Source organism: Geotrypetes seraphini, chromosome 1, assembly GCF_902459505.1.
Source record: "Geotrypetes seraphini chromosome 1, aGeoSer1.1, whole genome shotgun sequence".
In the NCBI taxonomy this organism is placed as follows: Eukaryota; Metazoa; Chordata; class Amphibia; order Gymnophiona; family Dermophiidae; genus Geotrypetes; species Geotrypetes seraphini.
In genome coordinates this window covers 478510490-478525627 of record NC_047084.1, presented here as the reverse complement: position 1 = coordinate 478525627, position 15138 = coordinate 478510490, and the positions used below count along the sequence as shown (strand labels likewise).

General features: G+C 42.8%; 1 protein-coding gene across 2 annotated transcripts in view; it reads left to right on the top strand.

Moving 5' to 3' along the window:
• Positions 1-15138, top strand: part of LOC117350769 (histone-arginine methyltransferase CARM1-like) — a 242543-nt gene that overhangs the window by 193293 nt on the left and 34112 nt on the right. For both annotated transcript variants that reach the window (XM_033925354.1, XM_033925363.1), the window contains exon 9: positions 368-453. In XM_033925354.1, coding sequence (XP_033781245.1) covers positions 368-453 — 86 coding nt within the window. The remainder of the gene's footprint in view (positions 1-367; positions 454-15138) is intronic.

Here is a 15138-nt window from a genome sequence, read left to right as displayed (position 1 = left end):
CCTAAGGGTTCAGCGCCAAATTCTTCATTTGATATTTTACTTTTTTTTTTTTTGATTAGCAAAAACTGGTGCGGCCAATTACCATGCCAATTAAGCCAATTTAAAAAATAGTTGAGTGTGGATTCCAAAGTTAGGCGTCTTTAGGCATCCTCGATTAAGGTGTCTAGCAGTGCCTAATGTAGGCACCCTATACAGAATCTGACCCTAGGTGAATATTTATGCATATACATGTAGGTGCACTGTTCAAAAGTTGCCCCGTGAAATGGCTGCTGACATGAAAAGCAGGGTAACAGCAGTTACTGACTGAGACGGCTGGTGTTTATCTGCACATAAATGGAACATGATGATATCCATTTCTTTCCCTCAGGACACATTTGACACAAGAATCTTAATGGCACGGACAGTTAAATACACTATTAATTTCATAGATGGTAAAGAAGATGACCTGCACAGGTTAGTACAAGGATTGTTAATAATACTGTGCGTATCTCCTTAGCGTACAGTATAAAGTTGGAAATTCAAAGGGACTTCTATAAGTCACCCAAAGTTGAGTGCACACTTGTAGGTACAGATTGCAGATCCACATGCAAATTAATTAGCTAATGAGATGATGGCAATCAGTGGTGTAGCCAGACCCAGTATTTTGGATGGGCCCACAATTAACTTGAAAGGGTCCTTCCACCCCTCCACCACCACCCCCTTCCCTCCCCCCCTCCCCCACTGAGAGATTAAAAAAAATCAGTTTTTCTTTTAACACCCATCTGATATCTTTCCCCTCTCTCCTCTAGGGCGTCCCGGCATCTGCCCTCCTATCTCTCAACCCCATCCCTCTCTGGTATACATTTCATGTGTCCCAAGCACATATAGGGGTTAATTTTTGCTGCTGGCGCCAGCCCCTGAAGTCTTCCCTCTGCTGCGTCCTACTAGACAGGAAACAGCAAGGGCAGAATGTGGCAGAGGGGAGCCTTCGGGGGCCAGTACCAGCAGCAAAAACAAATCCCTGCAGGTGCTGGGAATGTATAAAAGGTATACGGGGGAGGGACGGGGTTGAGAGATAGGAGGGCAGATGCCAGGACATTGTGGAGGAAAAAGGGAGGAGGGCAGTGTGGTGCTGCTGCAGGGTAGGCCTGAACCAAAACAGGGTGCGCTTATGCCCACCCAGGCCCACCCATAGCTACGCCACTGCTAAGCTAGTATTTAAGGTTGTTCCATGCAGACACTCTGCAGAATACTAGCTTAGTACATCATTTTGGCACCATTTACAGAATCTGGCCCTAAATGTGTACTTCCCCTACTTGTGAATTTTCAGCTGTGCTCTGTTTATGTAGCGGGATTCTTTTATTGTGTATCTTTCATGGCCTGTTGTCCCTCTGCTCCACAAGAAGTCTGCTCACCAGAATCTACTAGGGATCATTTTTGAACTTTTTTTTTTTCAGTATGTTTCATGCATTTAGTTTAATAAAAATGTTCTCACACACAAACTATTTACTCACATTAGGATTTATCTCATACCTTTTTCAGCAGTAGCTCAAGATAAGTTACTTTCAGGCACACTAGCTATTTCCCTGTCCCTAGAGACGCACAAATTGAATTTGTACCTGGGACAGTGGAGGGTTAAATGATTTGCCCAAGATCACAAGGAAAGTGGTAGGATTTGAACTGGGATTCACTGGTTCTCAGCCTGCTGCTCTAACCACAAGGCTATTCTTCAACTCTGCCCATTAAATTATAGGTTATTAAATTGATTTTAACGCACAGTTTTTTTTAAGGGGTGCTAATGATCAAAATGCACTACGAATCAATGCACATTCCTGGGATCTACAAACCATGTGGGAGTACTAGTATGCAATGATTGCACTTCAGTCCCTTCTTTACTTGAACCCATCTCCACAGATAGAAATGGTCATATCTGTCTGCTGTCCATATTTAGAGTAATCCCTCTTATTTGGTCTTAGCTGTAGAAAGTCCATCTTCTCCAGTGCATTTCTGCTATGTGTCCCTCTTAAAACCTTTCCAATGTTGGCAAGGACTTTGGACTCTTTTTTTCATCCTTCCTTGACATTACAACTCTAATAAATTTAAAGATATAAGGGGAAGATATATCTTATGAAGCCATTAAAAGTGTGGGTCTCCTTTTATTTTTGTTAGCCCTGGCCATTATATTTGCCGTATGTGTTTTGTGAAGAAAGGGGTCTATTTACTAAACTGTGGTAGCTATTTAATGTGGGACTTACTGCATGCTTAGTGTGACCATGTGGCTCCAGAAAAAAGGGGACGGATTGAGACATCCGGGTTTTACTTCCATTGAAAGCAATGGAAGTAAGGAGAACAGATTGAGACATCTTGGTTGCTTTCAATGGAAGTAAAACCCGGATGTCTCAATCCGTCCCCTTTTTTCAGGAGCCACATGGTCACACTATGCATGCTAGCACCTTAATAGCTAATTGGCAATTCTTATATTAAACAGCCAACACAGAAGGGTGTATGGAATGGTCATTACACCTCATTAACTGTTAATAGAGCAGAAAACACAACCACGGTCTCCTACCTACCTTTTATTTGTCATGCAGTTAATACACATGAATGAAATTTTCTCTTCGTTAAGTGCACAGCATAGTTCTCGGAATGCCCCTAACAGTCAACACAATTTGCAGTTACCTTGTGTCCGTTTTGGCAGTATCTGCAAAAGTGCAGCACAACTTTAATAAAGAAAATTGAAGGGCAGTATATCAAGTCAAATGAATATAACCTAACCTAACACATAAGTCCCTAAATAGAGAATGACCACCGAGACAAATTTTTCCCCATCCTCACGGGAACTCGTTTTCCCGTCCTGACCCGGCAAGTTATTTTCCTGTCCCTGCCCCCAATCCTGCAAGTTCTATCCTCATCTGCACAAGCCTCAAGCACAAACCCTAAGTGTTCGAGGGTTGTGCGGTTAAGGTAGAGCTTAGAGGAATAGGGCAGGGACAGTGACAAAACTCACGGGGACGAGATGAGGAAATTGAGTTCCTGCAAGGACAAGGAAAAATTTGTCCCCGTGTCATTCTCTATCCCTAAATGATGAGCTGTCACCTTGCATGATGTCCAAGAAATATTCTGTGCAGTGTACATAGCTCCTGGTGGGTACTTGGCAGCACCTGGAAGTTATCCAGTACCCAGATAGCTCAGGTCAAGCTAGGACTGTTATTTATGAACTCCTACTTGCCCAAATAGATATTCATGCACCGACATGGAATGTCACTAGTGTCTAAATAACTTTGGAGACCATGGACTCTGCCTTCAGGCTGCCTGGGCAGTAGCCAGATAGCTCCATTGCAGTCAGAGCAGGGGCAGTAGAGCATTTTTTTTGTTTGGAAGGGAACAAGCTCTACTCCAGCTTTGCCCTCAAGATAATACCCCTGATGTGAATGTTACACCCAGAATACAGAGAGATCCTCACTGAAGAAAAAATACATGTCTTCTCCCCAACTTAAACTCTCATTCCCATTTCCCACTAGCTCCCTCGTCTCTTCTCTTCTCCCTCCTCACCCCATGATCAGTATCTCCCCTCTCTCTCTCTTCATCCCAGGTCCAGCATCCCCCTCCTTTCTCTCCTCAAGCCAATTACATCCAGCATCCCCTTCTTGTCTCACTTGTCCCACCCTCACTCCCCATGTCCAGCATCTTCCCCCTCTGTTTTCTACTCCTTGTGGTCCAGCGTCTCCACCTCTCCCTCCTTATCACAGCTCCTCCTGCTCTTTACCTTCATTGGCATGCAACAGGCCACAGCACAGTGTACAATAGTGGTTGCTAGCAGACACTAGATAGGAATGCACACAGCTGAACCTCTGGTGTGTTCCGCCCTTCTGACATAAACTTATTTTGTTAGGGCCAGAAGTTCCACAGAAGGCCTGGCAATCTTTTGAGCAAGGACTGTCTCTTCCATGTTAATGTACAGGTAGCACTATAGAAATTATAAGTAGTAGTAGTGCACATTCCTGTCTAGTGTCTGCCACTGGCTATTAGGGTACTAAATGTTGCATTTTGACCTGTTGCCTGATTATAACTTAGGTAAAAAGCTGGAGGAGGGAGATGCTGGATCTGGAGGGCAGAAGGTTGCATGCAATGCTAGATTGGGTGCTCATATTTTGGAGGTGCCATAGCACCTGTGGCTCCCTCTCCCTCCATTCCAACACCTATCAGCAGACACTAGGACCCTAATTCTATAAAAGATGCCTAAAGTTAAGTGCCTAGATCAACGCACCTAGCCAACTGAGGTGCCTAACTTAATTTTCTTAATTGGCTTAATCTGTGCTGATTATTGAAAGTGCCATTAAAAAGCAATTAAAAATCCATTTTTAAAAAAATTAATTAGCCGGTAGGCACCTAACTTGGTAGGTGCCTACCACTTTGAGGTAGGTGTCTACACCAGGGTGCCTACCAACAAGTAGGCATGGTTAGGGGTGAATTTGAGGTGGAATTTTGGCGTGGTTTGACTTGTCAGGAGGCACCTAACTTAAGCACACTCATTTAGGCCAAGAAATGGCAGTGCGCTGAAGAATTCAACACCTACTGGCATCTGTAACCACTTAGGTACCACTATGAATGTCGCCTAGCAGATGATTAACAATCGTACTCAACAAGGACTAGTTATTAGGCACCATTTATAGAATTGGGGCCTATCTGGTTAAATACCGCTAATTATTTGCTCTAGAGCTAGTCAGTGGGATTAAACTAGATAGAAGACTTTCTACCTCAAACTTTGTGCTGCGGCGAGATTCCAGGTGTGCCACAAGATACCGGCGAGGAGGAGAGGCACCGGCTGACTTTCTACAGGACATGCTTCTCATAGCGAGAAAACCTTTCAAAAACACTACTTTAACTCACAGCAAGAGGCACATCCTGGAGGCAGTCAGCCGGTATCCACATCTCTTCTCCTCACTGGTGCCTCTCCTCTTCTCGGTGCCTCTTCTGCTCCAGCACCCCCACCGGCAACTCAGGGCCCAGTCTGGAGGGCCTACGTGCATGTGCAGACTTCGACGTCCGTGCATTCCCAGGTGCCCTCCAGCTGTGGCCCAGAGATTACTGTGCCGCCAAGCAAAAAGGTTTGCCCGACACTGTTCTACCCAGTTAAATCCTGTTGAATAACTTGTTTATACAGCCACGTTCCTGTCACAGAATGCTATTAAGCAACAATACACATTTTAGTAGAGGACAACAGGGGTTTCTAAACACACCAATGCTCTAGCCCTGATGAAATTGCAATAAAAGGATCTGTCAGCATATACATGGACACATAAATATGAAGACCACATGTATGGAAAATTATTGAAAGGTCAATGGATTTGATTTGAACATGCCTTTACGATAAAATTCTGTAGCTCTCTAAATGAATATTACATCTAACTGTGATTCGCTTTTGAAGGGACCCTTTTGGGTTCTTTTGTCTACTTGGATGATCTCCTCACTGCTTCTTGAGTTCCGCATTCTTGGCATATGATGCACTCCAAGTCTGGACTGCTGTTCATACCAAGCGGTGAGTCATTATTTCTTTTTTTTTTTTTTTTTTAACTGCGCACCTCTATTTATTTATTCATATTTATGTGTCCACATTGCTGCTGGCTTTGATTTTCCTCTTTTCTTTTGAATTCAGTGCTTAACAAACTATCTAAAGTGCTGCCTCCCACAGTAAGGGGGAGCTTATTAGTTTAAGAATACATTACTGAATAAAACACTCTCTTTCTTTCCAGAAACTTCCTCAGGCACTTAAACTGAGAAGTCATGCAACATTAGTTCTATGTTTCTATAGATATTTTATAGAGAGGGATTCATTTAGGGAGCCTTTCACAAAAGCTTAGCGTGTGCTAATGGTACTAGTGTATGCTAAATGCTAAGAACCCATAGGTATAAAATGGACTTCTTAGCATTTACTGCACACTAATAAGGGCCCCTTAGTTATTTGCTTTTTTATATATTTAGGAAGCATAGCAGATATGCATTCAAAATTTAGAATATTTGCAATTGTGGAGATGACTTCTGAGCTCTGCTATAGAAAACGTAATTTTAAAATGTAGCCACTTAGCCTTAATTACAGTTTAGGTTTCAGAGGTCATTTTAGGAGCACATGTGTGCATAAATAGTGGCATTTACACATGTAGCTTGTGATTTACAAGTTTAGCCAGTTTCAGAAAGCTACTATCAATACAATGAGGATACGGATGGAGATGCTGCAATTCAAAGGGGACATACCATAAGTGTAGTTTAACTGGGTCAAAAAACTGTCCATATATTTCATATTTCACATCAGGAATACATGTAGATGCCAGATAACTCCCCCACTGACTATTACACCTTCCTTGAAGCAAGCACAGATTTTATAAAAAATGCTCATTTCAGCCAAGACTTTCAACCTGCCGCATGACCAGACCGTGGGTCTGGAGGGGGCAGAGCACAAAATTTTGCTCCACTGCTCTTTACCATCACTCCCCCTCTCCGCTGTGATCTCACATATCTGAGCTGGTAGGGGACCCAAGCCCTGCCGATGGAAGAGTTCCTCCATCCACGGCATGCCCTTTCCCTGGGTGGTCACTGCCATCATGCTAGGCCTCCCATCTAAAAAGGAGCAGAACTGGATAGGGGGGAGAGAGGAGGGATGGATCACAGTAGGGAGAGGGAAAGGAGGGAAAGGGAGAAGAGATGCTCTGCTAGAAGAGTGGAGGGATGGGAGATACTGGAAATGGTGGAACCATGTGAGAGAGATCAAGGAGAGGGGTGACAAGGAGATGAGTGAGAAGAGGATAATGACTACAATGGTTGAAATGTAATAATGAGGTGCAGATGAAAGGCAGAAGGGAATTGGAGGCTGGGGAAGGAGTGAGATGGAGAATAGGAGTGCTAGAACATGAGAGAAGATGAACGTTGAAATATAAAAAAGAAAGGTGAGAAAGAGGATGAAATTTGAGTGGATGGGACAGAAAAGAGAAAAAGGAGGGAAAAATTAAAAGAGAACAATCAGCATATCAGACAAGTGTAGTGAGGGAATGAAACAAGACAGGAAAGATGAGAAAAGCTAAATGGATAGCAGACACTAGAAAGAGAATTAGCAGAAGATACAGAAAGGCAGAAGAGAAACTGGGACCAATATGATGGAAAAAATAAAACGTCCAGACAAGAAAGGTAGAAAAAAGTATTTTATTTTGACATTTATTAACTGGAATATGTTAGCTTTGCATTATTCAGGGGCATAGAGAGACAAGGGTGGGGGCAAGGCCCTGGGTGGGATGCGGCAGGGCTGTGGGTGGAGCAGGGCTATTGGCCCAGTGTACTTGTGTACCTAGGGCTCTTCGAAGGATTAATCTTGCTCTGGTCTTGGGAAAGGTTTGATTATCGCTGCAAGATGTCCAAGTCTGAGCCTGCCCAAAGCATGCCTCCAACATGCTCCCCTTTTCTCTTGGATGCACAGCGGAATGATGGTTTTGAAAATCGGCACTTGGATGTCCTAGCGATTAGGATGTCCAAGTGCCAATTTATGACATTTTTTAGACATTTTAGAGTTTTGAAAAAGCCAACATGGATTTAGTCAAGGGAAATCATGCCTCCTCAATCTACTACATTTCTATGAAGGGGTAAATAAACATATGGATAACGGTGAGCCAGTTAATATTGTGTATTTAGATTTTCAAAAGGCATTTAACAAAGTACCTCATGAAAGACTTCTGAAGAAATTAGAAAGTCATGGGATATGAGGTAATGTCCTATTATGGATTAAGAACTGGTTAAAAGATAGAAAACTGAGAGTAAGTTTAAATGGCCAATATTCTCAATGGAGAAGGGTAAATAGTGGGGTTCCCCAGGGGTCTGTGCAGGGACCGTTGCTTTTTAACTCATTTATCAATGATCCAGAGATAGGAATAACTAGTGAGATAATTAAATTTGCTGATGACACAAAGTTGTTAAATCACAATAGGATTGTAAAAAATTGCAAGAGGACCTTATGAGACTGGGAGAATGGGCATCAAAATGGCAGGTGACATTTAATCTGAGCAAGTGCAAAGTGATGCATGTGGAAAAGAGGAATCCGAACTATAGCTACGTGATGCAGGGTTCCACTTAAGGAGTCACCGCCCTTAAGGAGTTATCTTCCTTTCCTTAGCCCTGATGAGAAGGAAGTAATCCTGGAATACATTTTGCACCAGAAGAAGGAGATTGCCCTGCAGCTGAAGATGCCTTAATGTCTTTTGGCTATTAGCCCTGAAGCAGTGGACTTATAATATAGCCCACGAAACGCTGGCCGCGTCGGCGGCATAGCATTGTACAGGCATCATACTGCTACTAAATCTTCAAGCCATAATGAAAACTGCTTAAGATAAGTGATTTAGTTGCCTATAACTCTATCTCTGAGAATATTGCACTGTTAAACACTATTTAGTTATAGTAGGGTTGTAACAGTAGATTACATTCCTTAAGGTCTATTAAAGAATTATTTATGAAAAATTCTAAGATTAATTATAATAAAGTTTGAAATGAAGATTTTAGTACAGACCAATAATTTAAAAAATTTAAAATAATAATAAATTAAGAGATTTTATAAGTCCCAGGTTTTTCCGGCCTATGATTGGAGCATGGAGTGGTAACACTACTCTGACAGTTCAGTCCATGATAGGACTACGCGTAGGCTCCAATTCTGAGGCCTTTTCCTGGATTAGTAAATAATTTTTGTTGCACTTCTCGCATTTAGTGGGATATAGCTTTTTATATATGAGTATTTGTGATCTGGACCACTTGGGTAGTTTGTATTTTGGTTATAATATGGGCAATAATCAGCCCATAAGCAGGTCTTTAGCAACTCCCAGAAGCTATCTGGGTATTGTTAATATTCAATAGCGGAACCTGGATTTATTTATCAATGGATTTATTGACTACACAATCCAAATGTTCTTGGTAGTTTACAGAATACATATAAATTCGATATACTCATTCTAATAAAATCGTAAAGAAGAAATCACATTGCATAATTCTGCAATACATCTTGGAGTGATTCATCACTGATTCACAAATACTTAAGGAACTCATCAAAGAGTGACTCTAATTTCCAAACGCCTGCTGAAATTGATAAGTCTTCAAATCCTTCTTAAAATCTGCACCAAAGTGCAATCAACACAAAGTGGATGGTACGAGTTTATACCAAAGTTGTGGTTCCATCACTTTATATAAAGAGGAACAATATTCATTAAGAAAAACAGTTTTACGTGTTGGCACTTCAAGTAAATTTCAAGAAGACCTAAGCGTCCTCACTGTAGCATAAAAATATAAAGTAACCATAATGCGTGGAGAAACTAAGGGCTCCTTTTACAAAGGTCCATTAGGGCCTTAACGCGTGGAACAGCGTGCGCTAAAATGCCCCGTGCGCTAGCTGCTACCGCCTCCTCTTGAGCAGGTGGTAGTTTTTCGGGGAGCGCGTGCGCTAAAAACGCTAGCTCACCTTTGTGAAAGGAGCCCTAAATTATTCAAAACTTTAAAAACTAACAACAAAACCTTAAAAATGATGCGTTGTTCTATAGGAAGCCAAACGCAGTAACTTCAACATAGGAGTGACTTCACAAAATTTAGAAAATCCACCCACAAGTCAGGCTGCAGCATTCTGAGCTACTTGTAATGCTTTAAGGAGTTTATAGAACTCCCATTAATAAAGCATTACAGTAGACAAAATAAGGCATAACAGTACACTTCCCCCTTCGTATTCGCAGGGGTTAGGGGCAGAGCCGGCCCGCGAATATTAAAAAAACCGTGAATAATATTTGGGCCAGTTCTGCCCCTAACTCCTGCTTCCCCCGGCTATTTTAAGCCCTGAAAGCCCCCCTTAAGCCTTACCTAGTGGTCTAGCGGGTTTTCAGGGCAGGAGCGATCTTCCCACGCTCCTGCCCCGTGCAGATCGCTCACAGGAAATGGCTGCCTTGAGCTCCAGTAGTCTCTCGAGCCATTTCCTGTGAGCGATCTGCACGGGGCAGGAGCGTGTGAAGATCGCTCCTGCCCCGAAAACCCGCTAGACCAGCAGGTAAGGCTTAAGGGGGGGGCTTACAGGGCTTAAAATAGCCTGAAAAATGAAAATGCTTTTTTTGGTTTAAAACCGCGAATAAGTGGATCCTTAGATACAGAATTCGCGAATACGGAGGGGGAAGTGTACTTTGCACAACCAATCTCAAATTAGGATTTAAAACTTCCCGCAATCTCCTAATCAATGAATTATTTTTGTGAAAACCTGGTTAACAATTTTGTTCACATAAAGTTTCATAGATAGAGTCAAAGATGACACCCACGTTTCTCATTGAAACCGTAATTGGAACAGTCAGATCATTAATTTTTTAATTCTTTTGGTCTTCATCACTGCTATAATCAGGTAGCAATAGTATTTGTTTTCTCAAGAAACCTAACTGAGGGCCCCTTTTACAAAGCCACGGTAATGGCTACTACTACTATTAATTATTTCTCTAGTGCTACCAGATGCATGCAGCACTGTACAGAGTTACAAAGAAGACAGTCCTTGCTCGAAATGCTCGAAAGAGCTTACAATCTAGACACAAACAGGATGTCATGGATATAGTTAAGGGGAACGGATAATCTGCCGGCTAGGTTGGTGGGCAGAGGGGAGTAGGTTTATGGATTGAAAGTTATATCAAGGTGGGTTTTCAGTCTGCTTTTAAATAAGGTAAGGTAAGGGGCTTGGTGGACAAACTCGGGTAATTTATTCCAGGCATAGGGGGGCAGCTAGATGAAAGGAACGAAGTCTGGAATTGGCAATGGAGGAAAAGGGTACAGCTAAGAGTGACTTATCTGAGGAACGTTCTCTGGGAGGTGTATAAGGAGAGAGAAGAGAGGAGAGATATTGAGGGGCAGCAGAATGAACACACTTGTAGGTCAGCAATAGGAGCTTGAACTGTATGCGATGGCAGATAGGGAGCCAGTGAAGTGACTTAAGGAGAGGGTTGACATGCGTAGCGAGGCTGGTAGAAGATGAGTCGTGCAGCAGAGTTTTGCACAGATGGGGGAGAGGCGGCACTGCAGAAGACCAGTCAGAAGTAGATTGCAGTAATCTAAGCGTGAAGTTACGAGAGTGTGGACAAGGGTCCGGCTACTGCTGTGGTAATCGCTTTGACGCCCATAGGGATTTAATAGGCGTTGGAACATTTACCACACAGCAACTGCAAATACGGCTTTACAAAAGGGGGGAGGAGGTGGTGAGCAATTTAAGATTGCTCTATATAGTTCTCTGGGACTGAATATCAGCAGTGCCAGGTCCACCTCTGCTCTACGAACAGTCTGCCCTGACACTACCAGATTCTGCTGCAGCAGTCACAGCATGGTATTCAGTGTCATTGTCCAGTTAAATATCGTGAGGAAATCTGCACAGTGGGATTATCAGGGCAAAAGCCATTCCTATCCAGTTAACTCTTCAATGCAAATAGACTCTGTTATCTTTTTTCAAAATGTTTTGTCTTTTGTTCAGTTTTATTTAAAAATGTAGAGCTAGAGGTACCAGTGTAAACATGTTAACATGCATTAATGCAATGGAGTCCTATTTACTAATTAAACTCATTAATGCACATTAACATGTTAACACACATTAGTACGTCAGGCTTTTAATATCACAAAAGAATCACACTAATGGCCTCAGAAAACCCACATGTGATTCACAAGCCATGGGTTCTCACTGATCTTAACATGCCTGCGGGAATGCCTTCATAAAATACGAGATTACTGACATTTCTAGCTTCTGGACAGACTATTTTAAAATTATTTGTATTGTCTTTGCTCAAGAATAATAAGGGGGCTCATTTTCAAAAGAGGAAACCGTCCAAAAATGGCATAAAGTGGCAGTTGAACATTTTATTTGCAAAAACAAAGTCCAAATTGCCATTTTCGAAACACATTTTTTAGACAGTTTTCTCTGCTGCTTGTCTGATGTGTGTCTAAATTTCAAGGGGGCATATTGTGGGCATGTTTTGGGTGGGATTAGGGTGGACATGATTTGGACGTTTTTCAGTGATAATGGAAAATCACAGAAAATGTCCAGGGTAAAACTTGGACGTTTGAGGCTAGACATGTCTCAATAATGAACAAATGCCAAAACGGTAGCCAAACTTAACAGATGCCCCCCCCCCCCCCCCACCTTACTAGTGCTGCACAATTCAGGGGGGAAAAATTTTGATTCGATTCAGCCTATTGTATCGATTTTTGGATTCGATTTGATTTTTCTGCCCAATTGGGTGTTTTTATCAAACATCCTGATGGGTTTATTTTATAGCCTCTTTACACACCACACCCCCCTTTGCCCTCTCCTACCCACACTGGCGCTATGGTATAAACAAAATAAACAAAAAAGACTTTTCCTCTCTTAAATCCTAGCTCGTGTTTGCGGTCTAACTCCAGCTATGGCAGGATACACATTTCAAATCTAACATACTGTAATCACAAAACGGAAGATAAAATTATTTTTTCTACCTTTTGTTGTCTGGTCATTATTCAAATCATGTTGGTCCCTGGCTCTGGGGCAAACGTCTTCTGATAACTCGCTTGTCAGGGTATCCTGCCCATTTGTTGTTTTCTTCTTTCTCCATGCTAACCATCCATCTTCCATCTCTGTCCTCCCCTTCCGTTTCCCTTCCCTTCCCCGGAGGTCTGGCATCTTTCCTTTTTTTTCATCTCCATCCCTGCAGCTTCAGTGATGGACCCCACCATCCCCAGATTCACCATCTCTCCTTTTCTCAACTACCCTTTCTTCCAGCATCTCTCCCTTCTTCCCCACCACCCCAGAGTCCACCATCTCTCCCTTTTTCTTCCCAACTACTCTCCTATCCAGTATCTCTATTCCCCCCCCTCACACCATCCCTTGTGTCCAACTTCTCTCCCCTTCTATTCCTTCCCTCCCTAAATCCTATTGTCCACCATCTCTCTTCCTCTCCTCTGTTTTTAGACCCATTATTTCTCTCCCCCCCCCAGTTCGGCATATGCACATCTCTTTGGACTCCCCTTCCCTCCCTCCCTCCATGTACTTCTATACCAGGGCCCCCCCCAAAGACCTGCATATTTCCCCCTTTCTAGTGTCCTTCGGCTTCCCCCCTGGCCTCCCATTCTCACCTTCAGCTAATTATAGCAGCCTGCAGAGGATCGCTGGTGCTGTAGCGATCCTAGCAGGCTGTCATTGACCACCGCAGCACATTCCCTCTGCTGTGGTCCCGCCCCTCCTCTGATGTCAGGGGCAGGATTGCGGTAGAGGGAACATGCTACAGAGGCCAACAGCAGCCTGCTAGGATTGCTACAGCACAGGTGATACTCTGCAGACTGCCATAATTAGCTGAAGGTGAGACCAGGAGGCCAGGGAGGAAGCCGGAGGGCGTTAGAAAGAGCGCTTATGCAGCACTTCCCGACTGACCCTCCCCCCTTGACCCCTAAAGTATGAGCAGCAGCAGCAGTGGAGAGCCAGCAAGAAGCAGCGCTGCCGCTCCTGCTTTAGGAGACCTGAAGGTACGGGGGGAGGAGGGTTGGTCACCGAATTGGTGATCCCGATTTTTTTTTTTTAAACGAATCGATTCAAATTGACTCACCAAAGTGAATCGATTAATCAATTCGAATCGGCAAATTGGTCATTGACCTCCTCCCACCCCTCAACCCCTCCCAAAGATGTGAATGAAACAGTACATACCAGCCTGTTTAACAGCTTCAGATGTTATGACCAGTCCCTATTATAGCAGCAGCAAGCAAGTGTCTGGAGTAACCTGGTGCTTGGTGCAGTGGACTGCAGAGAAGGGGGACCCAGGCTCGTATCCCACTCTAACTAGTACACTTGTGGAGGAAAGTGTGAGCCCTCCAAAAACCCAAAGCCCAGGATTGGGAAAAGAGGAGGTGGACTATTGATTCTTACTAATAACTGTAGAAATTTTGTAGTTTCTGAGGTTGTCTCTCAGGGAAGCTTGGAATGTTTTCATATATCCTCTCCTCAACTTGATTGTACTGTGTTATAGTCCCCCGGGGGTTTTGGCTCATGATATGTCATTGCTCTTGGAGATGTTAATTGAGAATAAGTTTGACCCTATGTATACAATCTTGTTAGGAGACTTTAATATACAGGTCGATTATAGTGCTACTGATATGATGATAGTGACATTTCTACAAATGCTTGAGGAATTAGGGTGGTATCAGATTGTTAAAGCTATAACACACAGTGCAAGCCATACTTTATTTAGATCTTTGTTAGTAAATTTTGAGTTAAGTCAGCAGTCAGATGTGGTTGGGAGGCTGTATGCTGTCCCATGGTCTGATCACCATGTCCTGTCATTTTGTTTTCCAGTTATTGACATAGCGAGGAGTCAGAATGGGGCTGTCAAGTGTCTGGTTAAAGAAGAGATTGATCTGGGGCAATTGAAATCAAAATGGTTACCACAATTAGATGCTTGAGGTTGGGGACACTGCTGATTGTTGGTATAATTAATTGACATCAGTCCTAGACGAAATTGCTCCATTGAAGGAGAGGTGTTGTCGGCGTATACAATTTGCACCTTGGTTTTCTGAGTCTACTCGCACAGCAAAACATGAATTGTGTAAATCGGAATGCAAGTGGCATAAGAAGCCTGGTAGTATGACGTTGGCAGTGTATCAGGAACAACTGATGGTTTAGAAAGTCTTAACGTTAGACTCAAAATAGTGCTTGCTGCTAACTCCTCAAGTGAGTTATTTAAGGTCATGAAAAAAAATCGGCTCTTGCAGAGAAGCAGCTGTGGGTTGAGTTTGATACTGTGTCTGGAGCAGATGTGAAATATTATTCATTGTTTGAATAAAGCAACTTGTTCAATGGACCCATGTCGATAAGGAGTTCTGGCATCTATGATTGACTTGTTAGTGTCATCAATTTTACAGATTGTTACGAAGTCATTGTAGGCAGGTTGTGTTCCTTCTAATTTTAAGAAGGCTGTTTGCCCATTATTAAAGAATCGCATGAATGGAACGAAGTTATAACACTTTCATCCAATCTCATCGTTAAATTTCATGGCCAAAATATTAGAAAAGGTTGTGTTAAAACAATTTCAGGATTTTCTGAAATGTCACGAGATTTTAGATAACTCTCAATTTGGCTTTAGACCTAAACATTCCACTGAATTATTG